At 48.3% G+C, this 18,994-nt stretch overlaps 5 protein-coding genes across 5 annotated transcripts; all 5 read left to right on the top strand.

Moving 5' to 3' along the window:
* Positions 1 to 2,768: 2,768 nt before the first annotated feature.
* On the top strand, positions 2,769 to 3,875 carry LOC101780484 (BTB/POZ and MATH domain-containing protein 1). Its single transcript, XM_004978193.1, has one exon. It carries the CDS (start codon positions 2,769 to 2,771, stop codon positions 3,873 to 3,875), a length of 1,107 nt encoding a protein of 368 aa, XP_004978250.1.
* A 1,311-nt stretch (positions 3,876 to 5,186) lies between these two features.
* On the top strand, positions 5,187 to 7,352 carry LOC101780883 (BTB/POZ and MATH domain-containing protein 2). The gene is made up of 2 exons (XM_022828551.1): positions 5,187 to 6,306; positions 7,267 to 7,352. The coding sequence occupies exons 1-2, from the start codon at positions 5,187 to 5,189 to the stop codon at positions 7,350 to 7,352; spliced, it is 1,206 nt and encodes a 401-aa protein (XP_022684286.1).
* A 2,265-nt stretch (positions 7,353 to 9,617) lies between these two features.
* On the top strand, positions 9,618 to 10,743 carry LOC105914787 (BTB/POZ and MATH domain-containing protein 2-like). Its single transcript, XM_012847495.1, is given in 2 exon segments — positions 9,618 to 10,064; positions 10,066 to 10,743. Coding segments are annotated over 2 exon segments (1,125 nt in total).
* Positions 10,744 to 11,726: 983 nt separating this feature from the next.
* On the top strand, positions 11,727 to 13,585 carry LOC101777106 (BTB/POZ and MATH domain-containing protein 2). Its single transcript, XM_004976819.3, has one exon. The coding sequence runs from the start codon at positions 12,172 to 12,174 to the stop codon at positions 13,348 to 13,350; it is 1,179 nt and encodes a 392-aa protein (XP_004976876.1). The 5' UTR covers positions 11,727 to 12,171; the 3' UTR covers positions 13,351 to 13,585.
* A 1,076-nt stretch (positions 13,586 to 14,661) lies between these two features.
* Positions 14,662 to 18,618, top strand: LOC101777517 (polyadenylate-binding protein RBP45). The gene is made up of 7 exons (XM_004976820.2): positions 14,662 to 15,105; positions 15,725 to 16,184; positions 17,327 to 17,376; positions 17,458 to 17,588; positions 17,666 to 17,759; positions 17,856 to 18,059; positions 18,252 to 18,618. Exons 1-7 carry the CDS (start codon positions 14,761 to 14,763, stop codon positions 18,252 to 18,254), a joined length of 1,287 nt encoding a protein of 428 aa, XP_004976877.1. The 5' UTR covers positions 14,662 to 14,760; the 3' UTR covers positions 18,255 to 18,618.
* Positions 18,619 to 18,994: the final 376 nt, after the last annotated feature.

Here is an 18,994-nt window from a genome sequence, read left to right on the forward strand (position 1 = left end):
CAGATTTGCTCCCTTAAAGATGGGACATCGATTTCTTCGCCGAATGGTTAATATGGAAGCGATGAGTTCTCGAACTGACGACCAGCCAGTCCCTGCTACTGGACATATCAGAACAGGTAGCAGCATTGTTGTTCAGTGAAGGCTCAACTGACAAGTATGTATAAATTGAATGTTAAGAGAAGTAGCATGTGTTCGTGCGAGAATTGTATATTTTTGTCTATAATATACAGAACTGGCAAAGAATACAATGATGAACCGTACAAATTTGAAGAAATTCAAACACCTCTGTAATCTTAATTATTGTTTTATATCTCTGCAGAAGCAGCTCACAATTCGTCTATCTTTTCAGCTTTCTAGCTCATGGCTCAGTTCTTCTCTCGTAAACTGAAAAGAAAGCCCCAGGACCAAAGAACTACAAAAGTCAATGAGCACATGATAGCAGATTGCTCAAAACGTACGAATGTGAAAGGATATTTCTTCTGTGAAGTTACTAACTGTGATTTGATTTAATCAGCAAAAGGGAAATTTTAACATAGCCGGTGCACTTGAATTTGATGATCACTAATCTGACACTGAAGAATGGGTAACCGTTCCCCAAAGAAAAATGCAGCCCGTTCTTGGACCCATCCCTGAACTACATGGAGAATAAGGCGCGATCGTAGAGCGCACCGCGGCAACGCTCCTCATCGGCGTCCCAGGCGGCGGCGGCCTCGCCGTGCCCATCGTGCTGCGAGCGGACGCCAAGCGGGGTGGGGAGCAGCCCGCTAGCTGGACGCCTGGACGCCTGGACCTGCCTATGATGAGGAAGACGAAGACCTCTGATGAGCTCACCTCTAAATCTGGCCCAACACACGGCTAATCTGCTGCGACCGGATTATCGTGATATCCCACTGCTCGAGCGGAACGATTTCAAGGTTCGCTCATGTACAGAAGCCGACCTTGAAGAACACCTGGCGTCATGGTTCATGGCGATCAGAGCTTCCGGCGGTGGCGACAGAACCAGTCTCGCCCAAGGCCGACAGACCGCGGCAGTTCTGAAAACACGTATCCGGTCGCCGCCGCCATCAATCTTCGCCCACCAAGTGAGCAGGCGAGCGGCCATCGTCTTCCCCTGCGCCGGCGGACTCGCACGGCGTCTGCCGACTCGCGAGTCGCGACTGGCGGTGTGGCGTCAGAGCTTGACGAGGACCTCTTGCCATACGCCGGATCTGGACCGCAAGTCCGATCGGACAGCTTGTAGGTCCACAGGGGTGGACGGTATTTGAAATACCGTCAAATACCGTCCACCCCACCCCGGCTGTCGCGCGAAACGCCGCCGCCGCCGCTTGCCGAAGCACCGCCGCGCTCCGGCCGTCTCTTGCGACCCTCCCTGTCACTCCGACGGCTTTGTGGCCGCCCAATCTTGCACGCAACGAAGATGGTCAAATAACGAGTGCCCTGTCATCCCACATCCAGAGGGCACGCCTACTTCACGCCGCGGCTCGCCGCAGCGCGGCCGCGTTCCGGTCGTACCCTGCGCCTGAGGCGGCACGTGAAGGCGCCTCCGGCGCGGCAGTAGAGGGAAAACGAGAACTCTGGGCGTTTCGGAGAGCGAGAGCTGTGGACGTCGCCGCGGATGTCGACCGCACCTTCGCGGGGCGCCGCGTGAGCGCCCGGCGTATCCATCCAACTGTGCTCAGCGTCGAAGATCCGGTCGGCGATGCGCATGCGGAACGCGCCCCGTGGCGGCGACGACTGGACGGCGGCGGCGCTCGTCACGCGCCTCGGCGAAATCCTCGCCGCGTTCGCGTCGTAAGACCAGCGGGTGTCTCCGAACGCGCGCTGGTCGATGTCGATGCTCCGACGGCAGGGCGCGCCAGAGGTGCCTTCAGCGCCTCGACGGTACGCGCTCGTCCGCACCGGCTGCCGGAATGCGAGGCGCGACTGGACGTCGTCCAGCCCAGGACGCCGTCCGGCAGGTCGATCAGCCGGTCCACGGCGCCGGCGCGCTTACGGCAGGCCGCGTTTATGGCGATACCGCGTTTGAAAGGATGCAAACCAACTTACGAAGCGGTGTGATCATTGAGAAGATAGAAGAACAATCTTCAGCAACAGAGTCTGGTCTGGAAGAAGGTGATGCCACCAATCGAGTTGACGGCGTATATTTTTCCAGCGCGGCACAGCTTGGTGGCTTACTGCTGGATATAGGTACCGGTTATCTCCTGAAACACCCCAACTTTAACCAGGTGAAGAATGGTTTGCAAGGGAATTCTGAGGATACGGCAGCACTAGTTAGCTCTCACCGTTGAGGTCTGCAGTGTTTTTTTAGAGAAATGCTTGTTTCCAGCATGATTGCATTGTGAATTACTAATACATATTTACGCAAAGTTGTTAAATAATTCAGATTCATAACTTGTGCGACGTATACTAGCATATGCTTAGCATTTCCGGACTTGGTTACTGTCCAAGCTGTCACAGATGGATCGAGGAACTTGGTTGTGAGTATTACTGTTATGCGGAATTGTTCTCCCGTGAAAAAAAATTCGATTACCATTAATCATATCTTTGATCTTGTGCTAGTATAGGATTGTTCCAGTTGTGAGTCTGTTTACAACTCGTGCTCGGTGTCCTTATAGGAGTAGGACCCCTAGTTTCACTCGTACTCTTTTTTTTTTGTACGTATAAGATCTGATGGCTATGTGCGACGACGCGGATTTGATGATTTTCCCCAGCCTTTCGCACGCGACGTTGCCGCCGTCTATTCGGTCGATCTCCCATCTTTCGCCGCCATGGCCTACGTCTCTGCCTCTTCGAGCCAGCTCCTACCGGAGACGTCGTCGCGATGCGTGGCGGAGGGCGTCACCTCGGCGCACAGTTTCGAGGTGGTCAACTTCTCGCTGCTCGACGGCATGGGCACCGGCAACTTCATCAGCTCGAGCACCTTCAGCGTCGGCGGCTGCGACTGGACCATCAGGCTCTTCCCTGACGGGAGCGCGGCGCAGAACTCCAAAGGAGGTGCAGTGTCGGCCTTCTTGTGCCTTCAAGGAGGAGCAGCGGGTACAAGGGTGAAGTTCATCATGCATCTGTTGGGCAAAGGTTCCCAATCGTGGTCCAGCGGATACGGTGCGCATGCCTTTGCGTCGGTTGGTGAAGAGTGTGGTTGGACAAACTTCGTGGACAAATCAAGGCTGCGATGGTTGCTATTTGGCAACAACAATTGCTTCACGGTTAGGTGCGTTCTCACTGTCATCAAAGATCCTCGTATGCAGAACGTTGTAGTCCCGGAGCCAAACCTTCGGCAAGACTTCAAGCGCATGATGGAGGAAGGGAAAGGCAAAGATGTGATGGTACATGTCGATAACCAACTGTTCTGGTGCCATAGATGCGTGCTCGCCGCGCGATCCCCGGTCTTCAACGCGGAGCTCTTCGGCCCGATGAAGAATGCGCAATCCGTCGAGATCCATGGCATGAAGAACAAGTGTACTGGTGACCAACCCATCATCGTGATCGGTGACATGAAGGCTGATATCTTCAGGGCGCTCCTCCACTTCCTCTACACGGACTCTCTGCCGGATCATCAATGTGACGATGACAAGAATGCGGTGATGCAGCACCTGCTAGTCGCAGCGGATCGGTACGGAGTGGACCGGCTGAAACTGATGTGCGAAGAAGAGCTGTGCCGTAGCGTGGACATGCAGTCGGTTGCAAGTACCCTTGCTATTGCAGAGCAGCATCAGTGCGTGCAACTGAAAGATGCATGCGTCAGGTTGATCGTCTCACCAGGTGTGCTTGGCGCTATCATGAAAACCGATGATTTCAAGCATCTTGCTGCAAGCTGCCCTTCGGTTATAAAGGAGATTGAAGACAAAATGGGAAACACGCTCAGGATTCAGTAGTAGCCTTGTTGGGAACTCGATCATATAGCTCAACAGTGGTGATCTTTGTTATCATATTGGTCTATAGTCATTACATGACAAATCTGTCCGTTGCCCATTGACACTACAAAAGTTTTTCAGTTGCACTTTATTTCTTTAATTTTGCCTTGTTTTTTCCTCTCTCTTTTTTTCACAAGTCCTCCACGTGCTGGGAAAATTTCAATCGACTGGTATGGACAAGTGTGATGGTGGAGGCAAATAAAAGGAGAAAAATTGTTGGAAAAGAAAGATCTTTGGTGGCGAGCTGGCAGATGGGATAGGTCGATAGGCCCCTACAAATAGGATAGGGAAAGGATGAAGAGGTGAGGTCACTGGACGGACCGTAAAAACGTCTGTTGAGAAGAGAATTGTTTGGTGCCACCATTGCAACTGAACTCTTTTGTCAACAAGTCCTGTGATCAACATATTCGCACCTTAAAACTTAGGGTTTTGGATGATGGCATTGCTGTGTTCTACTGATATTGGCTAATTTTCCAGATTATACGTGGTCATTATTTTTACTCACCTCCATAACCGAGTTTTGTATAGTGCTAATCCGCTGTAAATATAACAGTTTGTATCATTTTTTTTGTTGAACACTGTAAGTAACGTGTGTTCTGTTCTGACCACCGGGTGGATGGGTTCCACGACAACAAACCTAATCAACTAAGCCACGCTTGTTCAAACGTGTGTTGTATCGCATTACAAAAGTTGGCACTGCCATGTTTTAGGCCCCAACCAAATTCTCCTAGCTGTCAGTCTACCAAGATTTGAGTCTATACTAAGCACCAGTGTACGGTGCTGGAGTCGTGGGTGCATGAGTGATGATTTCACTCACCAATATTCAGTGTTGTGATTTCACCCATCAATCTTGATGTACACGTAGTAATATGTTTATTATTCTGAGTTGATACAGAGGATGGAAGACCAAAAAAAGCAGGATTCAGAGGATGGAAGTTTTACTTCATTAAAAAATGTTGGAACTGTTTTTTTTTTTTTGGAATTCCCAATCTTACACCAGTAATTTTTTGAAAAAGATGTAGGCACGCGCCAATTGAGGGTGAACATTAAAAATATAGACTCTAAATTATACGTAATCACAAAGTCCTTGTTCTTGACGTAAAGAAGTCGTCGATCTTCAATGCAAACTAATTGGAGTCCCACAGGCCTCGGAGCTCGGAGTCCTCTCCTAGTTCAGGACTTCAGGTACGATAAGACGATCGCGAACGGCGCGGCCGTGTTCTCGTCAATCTTTCGCTCGTTGCCCTTTCTTCTTGCGCCATCTGCTCTGCCATGGCCGACAACTCGCCAGTCAAACAAATTCTACCGGAGACGTCGTCGTCGAGATTCCTAATGGAGAGCATCACGGCGACGCACGATTTCGACGTCACCAACTTCTCGCTGCTCGACGGCGTGGGCATTGGCAAGTACATTAGCTCAAGAACCTTCAGCAGCGGCAGCGGCGACTGGAACATGAGGCTCTACCCTGACGGCGACAAGCCGATGGGCTGGGTCCGCTGGAACAGAGCTGCTTACGTGTCGATCTACTTGTGTTTCCTTGGAGGAGAATCAGCAGCTAAGGCTAAGAGGACCAAGTTCAGTTTAAGTCTACTAGACAAAGATCATAGAGTGTTCAGAGTAAAAGGCAAAAAGAAAGGAGAAAAAAGAAGAAAGGTATGGAGGACTCCCAAGCACAGCACCGTTAAGCCGACAAGTTTTCACAACAAGTGGGGCAGCCTGTTCATCAAGAAATCCCATCTGAAGGAGCTGCTACTCATGTCCAACGACTGCTTCACAATTAGGTGTGTTCTGACCATGATCAAACGGCAGGCGAAGACGGCCATCGAAGTCCCACGGTCAAACCTGCATCAAGATCTTGCCAACATGCTCAAGGACGGGGAAGGCGCAGATGTAACATTCAGTGTGGGCGACCAGTTATTCCATGCCCACAGATACGTTCTGGCAGCACGGTCCCTGGTCTTCAAGGCAGAGCTCTTCGGTGAGATGAAGGAGAAGGCGGCGCCGACGCAGCACATCAAGATCCATGACATGGAGCCTACCGTCTTCGGGTGGCTCCTACACTTCGTATACACAGATTCCTTACCAGATGACTGCAACGACAACGCGGATAGGATTGTGGCGATGCAGCACCTGTTAGTCGCCGCTGATCGATACGGATTGGAGAGGCTACGCTTGATGTGCGAGGAGAAGCTGTGCAGCTGGCTTGACGTGCAATCGGTTGCGACCACTCTAGCTTTAGCCGAGCAGCACCAGTGCGTGCAACTCAGATATGTTTGCCTAAGGTTTATTGACTGTCCAGATGTGCTTGGCGCTTTCATGGAAACTGAGGGGTTCAAGCATCTCAGTGCGAGCTGCCCTTTGGTTACGAAGGAGATTTTAGACGATCACCTCGGCCAAGAGTAAGGAGGAGTTCATTATTGAGTATAGCGCTGAGCTTTAGTTTTTCGTACTCGAGATCTTGTTATCGTGTGAATTGTTTGCTGCTATGGAACTCCTCTCGTGAGGAACGTGCGCGTGTGGGAAGATTTTGCAGCGTTTATTATTATTTTTCTAGCTCTATACTTTCTTTTTCGAACATATATACTATATGTTAGTGCGGTCAGTCTACTAGGATTCTAGCCCTCAAAGGATTTTTTTTAACGTAAATGTAGGAGTACTGCCATATCATTTAAGGAGGTGTAAAAGTTTCAGGATTACAAATGCTTGATTACATAAATAAACTACATTACTCGAAGCTCGAAATAACAGTCTAAACATTAATAAGTAAACTAAGATACATCCAGACGGCCGCATACACGCCGGCGCAGTCCGATTTCCTCCTTGATGTAGCCTTCAACTTGCAATGGTGTCGTAGCTTGTCCTTAAAAAATGTGCCGATTCCTTTCCTTCCACAGGTTCATCCTGTGTACATCAGTACTGCAGCAGTCACTCTCCTTCTACGTCAGTTATCTTAGTGAAGCCATCCACCATTCTTCAATCGTGCACCCTAGAGTTGGCAGCTGAGTTCTGTCGTTGGACCGATCTCTGGTCCGTTCCCATGCTCAGAATTACACAACACACACTGGATTGCATGGCCAATTGCACGCTGCAAGTTTGTCGGCCGTGAGGATTTTGCTTTGTACCATGAGCCATGCAAAAAACGTATGTTTTCCTTCTGCTTGAATGTTGTATGCAGACTTGGTATTATATTCGCCATCTGTCGTCCATCTCCAAGAGTCCATCTCTAAGAGATAACATAAGGGGAGTCGCTAAATTGGATATCTTGCATTAGGTCCTAGAGTGTTACAAGTTCAGCCATTTCAGTTATAGTGTTCATTTTACATAGTCCTCTTGTCGAGCAATAATTCAACAGCTCCTCCCTCACTTCTCTTCTTTTCCTCCATGCCAATTTGTACAGGTTTGGTGCTATATCTCTGGGGCTCTTCCCTGCAGCCATGAAGAGTTCCAGAACTTTGCTTTCTGTCCATTGCCTATAGTGACCACCGTGTTCATTCTGAACAGCTACTTATCCACTTCATTAACCGGCGGGTCTGTTCCCACCAAGGTCGGTCAGGATCCTTCCACTCATACCATAACCATCTTAGCATTAATGCTCTGCTAAACAGGTCAAGGTCCAAAACACCTAGGCCTCCAAACTTTTTTGGTCTCATCACTTCAGGAGAAGAGGAAGGATAATGTCACACACCTAGGTGTATACCAAAACACCAAGGTTATGTCACGCAAGAAGAGGTGTAACTAGCAACATCTGCACAAAGAGGAGTGGGAGTAGGCAGCGGGGGCGACCTTTGGCTCCTATAGGGCATGGTAGGGTTCGAAGGCGGCGAGTGGAGCGACGAGGCAGCGCTAGCTACTACCACTATGGTGTAAGCAACATTGGCTAGGTGGGAGGTTGCGACGCCACTGGTGGTGCCGACAGCCAAGGATAGGTAGTCCATGGGAGGGGATAGGTGGTGGCAAGGGGATACACACATTATTAAAGTTGAAGATGGAGGATACGGTGGAGGAGGAATTGAAGGAATTAAGAGAAAGGCGTGTGGGCTGAAATTACTTTGTGGGCTAGGTGGAATTCCTATACCAAGACTTGGGCTTACACACTATTATTTGAGATTGTAAAGATAGATTGCTGAAAGGAGATGAAAAAGAGAAAATAAACCAATCACCTATATACATGACATGCTTTACAATTTTATTAGAGGGCGATTGTCCTTGAAATACATTTTTCTTCAATTGTGACTCTTTCGATTCTATTTGAACCACCACAATGTTTAGAATAAATGTACCAAAATGAGATCCATTATATATGTATGCTAAACTATTTTTTTGTTAAAAAGGATCCTTATTTTATTTGTTGCAAACTCCATGCATTTTATTTATCGTAAATAAACATTGTACGTAGTGTGTTAGGCATAATATGAAGTGGAAGATCCTGTTCATTCAGAAGGCGAGGTGAGGAGAGGTGTCAGGACAGGGGTGGAGAAGGCAACGCCCAATCCTACAATGGAGATGGGTGACTTTTTGCTGACGAATCATGCAAATCTCTTGCGGAATTGACTACATGATGAGCTGAGGGAGCTGCAAAGTAGCTTTGCGAAGATCTCACGGCGTCGTCTCCACCGGCGTCCACGTCTCTTGCGCTAGAAGTCAACGCCCTTGGTGACGAGGCACCTGCTGCCCGCGCGCTCCTGCTAGCGATGCACCCACCTCCTCCACGAGTCATGATTTCTGTCGGATCTTGTGGTACCAAAATGTGCTTTGACTTTCTTTTTGTTTCTCCAACAAAGACAATACCAATATTGCAAACGCTATTTCCTGTAAATTTCCTATGTTTTCCGAAGTATGTTTGGACCTATATATGTGTTTGGACCTATATACTCGCTTATCTGTATGTGTTCTGGATTTCTGCATTTCAAATGGAGCCGGAGTTCTTCATGAGATCCAGATGAGCTTTCCGTCGAATCAAACCCACTGGGACTCAGGTACTGTTGGCTGTCAGTATTCAGGTAGGAGCTGTCGATGGGAAACGAAAACACAAATTCTGTGCTAGCGCATGCAAACTTGTTCTATATTTATTTGTAGCGGCAAATGAGTTAAGGGCAACATTTGCTTCTCTCTTGCTAGCTTATTTGAATTACTTTGCCTCGAAGTTCTAATATTTATTATGTCTAAGACTGTTTTACCTATTTTTGGTACTATTCAAAATTTAGTTCCGGTACTCAAAATGAAATGAAAATTAAGAAGACTTGCTAAAAGATTTCACTCATGTTCCTACCATATCATTGGTAAAGACTAAAGACTAAATTTGTATTAACTCTGAATGTGTCGCAAATACAATTTTTTTTTAAATTTTGTTACTCAATCTTTTTTTCTCCCATTGCAATGCATGGGCATATTTTGTAAGAAACATTGTAGGTAGGGTATTAGGCATGATATGAAGTGGAAGATCCTGTTCATTCAGAAGGAAAATATTCCGCAAATCCCTGCTCTCTGAACAAGGCTTTCGATGATTCGATCTCATTGGACCCTTGCAGTTCTGGGGCTTTCGGCTGTCCACGACTCCTACGTTCAGTGATCCAAAGGTCTCTGTACGTACTTTTGTCATCCAAAGATATAGTTCGTGCGCAATAATATAAGGACAGATCGAAGCGACGTGAGCATGCTCTCTTCTGTTGCCCTAATTTCGCCGCCCATCTCTGCCGCGCCGCCATGGCTGATAACAACTCCGCTTCTGGAGTTAAGCCATCTCTGCAGGCGACGACGACGTCGTCGGGATGCCTGACGCAGGGCATCCCCGCGACGCACGACTTCGAGGTGACCAACTACTCGCTGCTTGAGGGCATGGGCATCGGCGAGTGCGTCAAATCAACCACCTTCAGCGCCGGCGGCTGCGACTGGTACATCGTGTTCTACCCCGACGGCGACAACAACACGGAGCACGAGGGCGCCTTCACGTCCGTCTACTTGTGCTTCGTGGGAGGACCCGTAGGTGCGAGGGTTAAGTTCAAGTTCAGTCTGTTCAACAAAGGATATCGAGTGTCCACCACAACAGGAAAGAGGAAGAAGGCAAAAGAAGCTAACTTGCTCAAGACCCAAGCAACTACCTACGCTCGCGTCGGTGAGTCCTGGGGCACGGACAAGTTCTTCGAGAAATCCGTGCTGAGACCTGAGAGAGCTGCTGCAGGCCTCCAATGGCTGCTTCACAATCAGGTGTGACATGTCCATCATAAGATCTCACACCGAAGACAACTCCGTCATCCAGATCCCCGAGTCGGTCCTGCACCAAGACCTCGCCCGGATGCTCAAGGACAGGGAAGGCACGGACGTGACCTTCAGCGTCGGCGACCGGTTCTTCCACGCCCACAGATACGTCCTGGCCGCCCGGTCCAAGGTGTTCAAGGCGCAGCTCTTCGGCACCATGAAGGAGGAAGACGCCCGGTGCATCAAGGTCGACAACATGGAGCCCGCCGCCTTCGAGGGGCTCCTTCACTACATCTACACGGATTCTCTGTCTGACGACTGCACCGTGGACAGGATCATGGCGCCGCAACACCTGCTCGTAGCTGCGGATCGCTATGGGCTGGACAGGCTCAGGATGATGTGTGACGCGAGGCTGAGCGGTTGGATTGACGTGCAGTCGGTGGCGACGACCTTGGCTTTGGCGGAGCAGCACCAGTGCGCGAGGCTCAAACATGATTGCTTGATGTTTCTTCGCTGGCCGGACGTGCTTCGCGCGGCCATGAAAACCGAGGGCTTCAACCATCTCATTGCAAGCTACCCGTCGGTCGCCAGCGATGTTTTGGAGATGGCCATCTCAGCAAGGATTGATCAGTAGCATCGATCGTAGGGGTTCGTATGCATTCAGATGGTGTTGAGTTAGTTCTAATTTATTTTTGTTGTCGTTGAGCTGTTTTTATCAAATAATTAATCAATAGTTGCGTCGTTGACAACTGCAACATGACTCCTTATTTGAAGGTGTATAACGCACCGGGGTCATCACCATTAGAGCCGGGATGACTATGTAACACACGGGTTCCTATGTAGCTTCCACGTGCTGGATAAGCAACATGATTTTAAAGTCCATTAGACTCAAATTAGAAGGGTCAACATTTTGTACCAGATTCAACATTTTAGCATATCAGATTCAACATTTGTTTAAAATCCGATCAACGTTTGGAAAATACTTGATTCAACATTTTATAAAACATACATTCAACATTGTGGAACACATATTTCAACATCTTGAAAAAATATATTCAGCATTTTTCTAAACCTACGTCAACATTTTTTAAGAAAAATATCATCTCCGGTGCTGACAAGGACAGCCGCCGAGGAGGCACGCGGTGCTGGCGGTGGCGAACAGTCGCAATGGCGGAGTCGACGGTCATCACAGCGGCGGGTGTGGTGGCGATGGCGGCGGCAGGAGGAGGGAGCCAGCATGAGGAGGGAGCTAGGGTTGAGGAAGATGGGTGCATCCAAGGGATAGAATTGTTTTGCACGAATCTCGAACAACGTAAGAAACCTATAGGATTTGGCGGTAAAACACTGCGCATCTAATTGGGCCGCACCACGGTCATATGACGACATCGCCGGTCTGTCTATTCGCCCCTTAGGCCACATCTAATTGGGCCACATTCGTCAGCCGCTGTGCCACATTCTTTTCTGGCTGGGTGGCAGGCTCTGGGCTTCGGTAGTTGGTCTCCTCCTGGCCGTCGCAGTTCGCGCTCCTCCGGCCCATTGGCCCCCTTGCATTGGGCCTCCACGGCCGGCTCCAATGCGACGCAGAGTTTGGTCAATGCCACTCGACGACACACGGGGGCAGCGGGCACACGGCAACACGCTCCCTCCTCTGCTCACCGCCTCACCCTGATCCGGCGGAGCGGGGCAGGCCGCGGGCGGCGCCGCAGCGGGGCCGCGGGGGTTTTCTCTCGTGCGCGCACGCGCGTGGGGACTCGGCTCGAGGGTTTCCTTCCGCGAGCTTCCTGCCCCCACTTCCCCACGCCGGTAGCCCGCCGCCGCAGCCATCGGGCGGGTTGAAAACTTGAAATGAACGGTGCCCAACCCTGGGGAATTCGTTGCCCTCCCAATCCATCTCCTCGATCTCTCCCCCCAATCCCCATTGATGTTCCATAACCAGCTAGGGTTTTCATCAACGGCGCCCTAGCCTCCTCTCTCGCCGCCGCCGCCGCCGCGGGCCGATCCGCCGCCCCCCGCTGCCGTCGAGGGCCGTCGGATAGCTCATCGCGGCCTTCCGATCGGCCTCATGGACGGCAGATCGATAACGGGCCCTCAGCAGCCGGCCGCGCCGCCGCCGCCGCCGTCCCTGCTCGCCGGGGCTGATCACCGCGGCGGCTCGGCTCTTCCGGACGGCTGCAGCCTGCCCAAGACGTCGTCGACGAGCCTGACGAAGTCCGTCACCGCGGTGCACGACTTCAGGGTGACCGACTACACACTGCTCGACGGCATGGGCGTCGGCAGGTACGTCAGCTCCACCACCTTCGCCGCCGGCGGCCGCGACTGGGCCGTCCGGTTCTACCCGGACGGCGCCACCGCAGGCTGCGTCGGCCACGTCTCCGCCTTCCTGTACTACTTCAACCGGCAGGCGGCGGCGGCCGGCGTCAGGGCCCGCTTCACCCTGAATCTGCTGGAGAGGGACGGGCGGATGTCGCAGGCGACGAACCCCTACATGAAGCACACCTTCACGCCGGCCAGCGACAACTGGGGCTTCATCAAGTTCATCGAGAAATCCAAGCTGCAGCCAGGCTCGCCGTACCTCCACAAGGACAACCTGATGATCAGGTGCGTGCTGACCGTCGTGATTGATTCCCGGACGGTGGCGGACGAGGTGAATTCGGTTGTCGTCCCGCCGCCGAACCTGCACCGGGATTTTGGGGAGATGCTGAAAGATGGTGAAGGGGCAGACGTGACGTTCACTGTGGACGGCCAGTTGTTCCGTGCCCACAGATGTGTTCTGGCCTACCGATCGCCGGTGTTTCGAGCGGAGCTCTTTGGTCCACTGAAGGAGAAAGCTACAAGTTGTATCAGGATCGATGACATGGAGCCGTCAATCTTCGAGGCTCTTCTTCACTTCATCTACACAGATCGTCTGCCGGATAGCTGCAATGATGGTCGGAATGCGGCGATGCAGCACTTGCTAGTTGCCGCGGACCGGTATGGAGTAGAGAGGCTAAGGTTGATGTGTGAGAGTAAGCTCAGCGAAGCTATTGATGTTGAAACGGTGGCGACCACACTGGCCTTAGCAGAGCAGCACAACTGCTCACAGCTGCGACGAGCTTGCATTGGGTTCATGGCCTCGCCGAACATGCTTGGCCCAATCATGGAAACCGATGGATTCAATCATCTTGTTGCAAGCTGTCCGTTGGTTTTGAAGGAGATTTTGGACAAGGTGTCCTGCATTTGGAGTGATAATCAGCACCGGTAACAAGTGAGTGATAGTGATACTGAATTTTAGTTGCGTGTGCTTGTCTGCGATCTTGTGCATTACTGTAATATTTAGGGAGTATGACTTCTCATCAATCATGTAAGAACAGTAGCATCGGTCCCATGAACAGTAGCAGTGATATGTAACCAGTGTGACTTGTTTGCCCCCTTCGGTTGCATATCAGTGCCCACAAACTTTCTGTCAGCATCAGTTTTCGTTTTCTGTGCTTCTGCTATTCCGTGGGATGCATTTTGTTGCATTTTGAGCCTGTTCGCTTCAGCTTATTCAACCGGCTTATCAGCCATCAAACAGTATTTTCCTCTCACAACAAATCAGCCGTTTCAGCTTTTCAACTGGCTTATAAGCTGAAGCGAACAGGAATCACTCCGCAGTTCTCATCTCATGTCTGTGATTTGATCCATGATAACGCATATCTACAGGTCCTCTGTTTAAGTTATTCGATGTACTTAGTGCATCCACTATGCAGCAAGTAAACGAGTTCTTAAGAGTCAGAGCATATATAATAGATAATAAAGATTAAAGGATCACCTTCATTCGGAATTTCAGATTGATTCAGATATTTTCATTACTGTATTTGAAAACGTTGTGACGATACGTACTAGAGTACTGACGAATCGTTTTGCTTGACATGCTAGGACATCTCAAGCTCTAACCCTGACTCAAACTGAAGTTAACCCGGCCAAATTTACCATCTCGCTGCATGGTCAAGGCTAAAGCCTTCTTGAACATGAACAGCGCTGCACTTAAAACATCTTCCTCAAACGCAACTAAAGATCCCCTTCTTCTTTTTCGAGCCATTCACAACACAAGTTTCTTATAATAATAATATATAAATCAAAATCACTGCAACATTGTGCAGGTTCAGGTCTATTTGTTTGAGCTGCATTTTGACCTTTTCTGAAAAGCTACTGGCTTTTTATTTCTAAAAAACCAACACTAACTTTTAGAAGATATATTTTGCTTTCTGAGCTCAAAAAGCTATGAAAAGTTCATTAAATTGAGCTTTACAACTTTTCATATAAATTCAGCTTTTCTAAGTTTCCAACTTTTCACAAGCAATTCACTGTTTGTTTGAGCTTCTGACTCTTCACGAGAAATTTACGGTTTGCTTGAGCTTCCGATTTTTCGCGCAAAGAAGCTGCCCCGACAAACAGGGCCTCGATCCAGCGTTCCAGCTACTTGACGAAGCAAAGCAGCACTCCACCACTAACAACAAACTGGACCAACACCACCGGACGGCCCACGGCCCAAAGTCTCCGCGTACAGACAAAAACTCAACCCTGAATTCTCCTCTTCTTCATCCCCCGTCTCCTCCTCGTCCGCTGTTCCTCCCCCTCGCTCGCTCGCTCGCTCGTCTCGGCTAGGGTTAGGGCCTCTCGCCAAGTCGCCATGATGCAGCAGCCCCCACCGCAGCAGCCGCAGCCCGGCATGGCGCCGCCGCCGCCTCCGCAGGCCGCGGGCGGGCAGCCGCCTCAGTGGGGCGGGATCCCGCCGCCGATGACGCAGCAGTACGGCGCGCCGCCGCCGCAGCAGCCGCCGGCGATGTGGGGACAGCCTCCGCCGCAGGGGCACTACGGGCAGGCGCCGCCCCCGCAGCCGTACTACGCTGCGCCGCCGGCACAAGCTCCGGCTGCCCCCGCGGCGGCGGATGAGGTGAGGACGCTCTGGATCGGGGACCTGCAGTACTGGATGGACGAGAACTACATCTACGGATGCTTCGCCAACACCGGGGAGGTACGTGTTCCGATCTGAATCTGGTTGTGGTCGAGCGTGATGTCGATGCCTGTGCTTTTGGAATTTAGGATGCGCGCTTTGCTGTTGCTAATATGTCTCACAGTAAGGTTGTTTGCTTATGATTCATGAGTGACTTTGTTGTGAATTTCGTATGACTGCTAGCGATGAAGCTCGGTACGAGTTATTTGGTAGGTGTTCTAGATTCTATTGAAATAATCAAAGCTTTGGGCTATTTCATATGTGGTTCTCGAACCGGTAATATTAAATTTGTTTTCTTCAGTTCATTACCATGATCTAGCAAGGATTGCATCCTGTGAAATAACCTAAAACCATTCTTTCTATAGTTGTTTTGTTTGCGCCTATTTATCTTTTGCACACCGCCTTGCTTTCTATAGTTGTTTTGTTTGCGCCTATTTATCTTTTGCGCATTCTAAATAATAATGTTTAGCAGCCATGTAAATTGCTGTGCAAAACTATTTATATGCGTCAGTTTTAGTTTCCTCATTGGCGTTTATAGTTGTATTGCTCAGATTACAAGAACTGCAAGGTAGCAATGTTTGTCCATGCATTTATAATTTCCTGACACTTTACTTACATTACATTTGCAACTAATTTGCAGGTTCAATCTGTTAAACTCATCCGTGACAAGAATTCAGGGCAGCTCCAGGGTTATGGCTTTGTTGAATTTACAAGCCGTGCAGCTGCAGAGCGAGTTCTTCAAACATACAATGGTCAAATGATGCCCAATGTTGAGTTGACATTCCGGCTGAACTGGGCCAGTGCTGGTGAAAAGCGTGATGATACCCCTGACTATACTATTTTTGTGGGGGATTTGGCTGCAGATGTTACAGATTACTTATTACAAGAGACATTCAGGGTTCATTATCCATCGGTGAAGGGTGCAAAGGTTGTGACTGATAAGTTGACAATGCGTTCGAAGGGTTATGGGTTTGTGAAATTTGGTGATCCAACTGAGCAAGCTCGTGCAATGACTGAAATGAATGGAATGCCTTGTTCGTCCAGGCCTATGCGTATTGGTCCTGCAGCAAGTAGGAAGACAACAGGAGTTCAAGAAAGAGGTAAGCATGGCTAATCTCATTGCCCTTTTGATAGTCACTGTTAGCCTCTACATGTTGCTGATTGGTGCCCTTGAGGATACCTTGTTCTGTTCATGTTTGTCTTTTTTGGTTGTTTTATTACTTTGTGTTCAAATCAAAGATAGGCCTAGGTTTCGACCACTTCTCTTCAAAAAAGTCATTGTTCCCTAGTACAACATTGCCAGTGTGAATTTGGATAATTTAATACACTAGAACGATAGTAGACTCATGGAACTCATGTTATCTGGAAGCAGGATACCAACGGGCTCTATTCATATAGGAGCCTTGGAACTGACCTGAGCTGTGATGCATTTCTTGTTTAATGCGTGGCCTCATTTAGGTCAGTGTAAATCATTTATGTCCTAAATTCAAAGTTGGTTTCCTTCAGTTTTTGGTGCTTTGTCCATTTATTTCCATTGCTATTTTTATTTTATTTCATCTATGTATACATTCAGTGCACATTTTCTTTTCATACACCCATTCTTGATAGGTCCGCAGGAAAATTAGCATGTTGGCTTGCTATTGCATCTTCAGCTAGCGCTGAGGGATTGAATCTCTTTGCCCATTTTGGACTTCTAGGGCTTGAAATACTAGTTGTTTCATTCTTTTCTTACAAGATAGTTCCATGCACACCTTTTGGTGTTAAAATCTTGCTTCTGTTCTTTCACACTTGTTCTGTCAGTACTCGTGGTTTCTTAACTTTTGGGGCTGAGGTTTTAACTGTTATTGTATTCCATATTTCATCACTCAAAACAGCATTTTGTTTTTGGTCCGAGATTGCTTTTATTTTCAAAATAATTTATTATTTCTTAACTTGCAATCATTATCAACATGACTCTGTTGTTTAGTATGCTAAGTGTTGCACCTGTCAAGTTGTTTCTACAATGATTCTTTATAACTATATGTGCTCTTGTTTGCTGGGCTAACTTTGTTACTCTCAGTTGCCCTCTGTGATGCTTTCTATTCTTCTTTGTGTGTATGGCATGACATGCATGTATACTTGTTCTCACTGTCTAATGTGTTAACACAACAACTTTAGTGCCATGATAGCATTCATTTATAGCTTTTGATATTCGTATGAATCTTACAATATGTTTCCTTCACTTTTTTGCTTTCATTTACAGTACCAAATTCTCAAGGAGCTCAGTCTGAGAATGATCCTAACAATACCACTGTGCGTTCTTAATTCTTTTTTCTGCAAAGCAGTCATTCGTCTTTCAGTTTTTGGTTAACTTTTATCTGTATTTGTCTTTAGATATTTGTTGGTGGCCTTGACCCCAACGTTACTGAAGATGTCCTGAAACAAGTTTTTGCTCCTTATGGGGAAGTTGTCCATGTTAAGATACCTGTTGGGAAAAGATGTGGTTTTGTTCAGTTCGTTACCAGGTGACTCTTCTTATTCAGTGTTTCTTTCTTACTCAGCTGTTCCCTTTGCCCTAGTTACTCTGACACTGCATTTTCAGACCTTCTGCCGAGCAAGCGCTGCTGATGCTGCAAGGGACCTTAATTGGTGGGCAAAATGTTAGGCTTTCATGGGGTCGAAGCCTGTCCAACAAGGTTCATGTCACATTGTATATCAATGTTCTTTCTCACCATGTTGCAAACTGTAGCTGAAGTGCTAACACCTGTTCTATGTGAAAATTCCCATCCCAGCCTCAGCAGGATTCCAACCAATGGGGTGGGGCTGCTGCTTCTGCTGCTGCCGGTGGTTACTATGGTGGCTATGGACAAGGCTATGAGGCTTATGGTGGTGGGTATGCACAACCTCAGGATCCTAACATGTATGGTTATGGTGCTTATGCTGGTTATCCCAATTACCAACAGCAACCAGCTGCACAGCAGCCACAGCAACAACAGGTGAAGTTCTTAACGTTTAATGCCATCGTGAATTTAATGGTGAAAATTTTATCTCCTCTGATAACAAATGTATGCCATCTTTGATATTATTGGCATGGTGGAAGACTACAATGTGCCAGTATAATGGCCATTGCCGAATGTCCATGACCTTATATTTACTAATCTGACACTGCTTTGTTTTCTTTCTTACAGTGAAGCCTGTTTGCTGGGGCAAGTCATTGGGTTGTCGAGACGTATTAAAGTTATTTCGAGGCGCAGTTATATTGCATTCTAGCTCTTGTCAATAGAGAGATGGTTTCGAAAGGCTCCTGATTTTGATTGCCTCATGGCATGGTTTCATCTATTTATAATATATTATTATGCACTGTGTTATGGCTTTGAACAAGTGGTGCTCTACTGCGATTGCTATGCTCAGACATGCTTTCTTAGTTTCTCTCCATGTTTCTCCTATCTAGTGGTATTCATATTACTGTGTATTGCTATCTACTGTTATGCTATTTATATGCACTGTACCGTTTGTTTCCCGCTGCATTTTTCCTGTTAATTTATTATTGTGTTAGATTCGTTGTGTCACTGATGGACAGCTGTGTTTTGTTCTCTGATTGCGCACATGGGCATGCACGATCTCAGACAGAATGTGTCGACCATGTCTTGACGCTTCGTTAAATTATACACTTTGCCTCGGTAAAATATTTATGTGCAAGTCATCATGACTGCGGAGAATTATGAGTTACTGTCATGGTCGTGACCGACCATATCTTGCATATCTTGATGCAGGAGTTCTATATGACTAAAGTATGAAACGGGATCATACCATTTTCATGAATCGATCTCCTAATAGTTTATTGGAATTGAAGTCCTTACATAAGTAGCCTAGCTCGCAAATGTCTTAGTAGGATTGCTACTGCTACTTCTTAAACATAAAAGATCGTAAG

The sequence above is a fragment of the Setaria italica genome, chromosome VII (assembly GCF_000263155.2).
Source record: "Setaria italica strain Yugu1 chromosome VII, Setaria_italica_v2.0, whole genome shotgun sequence".
Classification (NCBI taxonomy): Eukaryota; Viridiplantae; Streptophyta; class Magnoliopsida; order Poales; family Poaceae; genus Setaria; species Setaria italica.

Bases quoted from the DNA above. Each gene is read 5' to 3' on its own strand.
- LOC101777106 (XM_004976819.3), top strand. From the start codon at position 12,172: ATGGACGGCAGATCGATAACGGGCCCTCAGCAGCCGGCCGCGCCGCCG.
- LOC101780883 (XM_022828551.1), top strand. From the start codon at position 5,187: ATGGCCGACAACTCGCCAGTCAAACAAATTCTACCGGAGACGTCGTCG. The intron at 6,307-7,266 runs GCCAAGAGTAAG...ATAATTCAACAG, and splicing joins GATTTTAGACGATCACCTCG to CTCCTCCCTCACTTCTCTTC.
- LOC101777517 (XM_004976820.2), top strand. From the start codon at position 14,761: ATGATGCAGCAGCCCCCACCGCAGCAGCCGCAGCCCGGCATGGCGCCG. The intron at 16,185-17,326 runs GTAAGCATGGCT...TTTCATTTACAG, and splicing joins AACAGGAGTTCAAGAAAGAG to TACCAAATTCTCAAGGAGCT. The intron at 17,377-17,457 runs GTGCGTTCTTAA...ATTTGTCTTTAG, and splicing joins ATGATCCTAACAATACCACT to ATATTTGTTGGTGGCCTTGA.
- LOC101780484 (XM_004978193.1), top strand. From the start codon at position 2,769: ATGGCCTACGTCTCTGCCTCTTCGAGCCAGCTCCTACCGGAGACGTCG.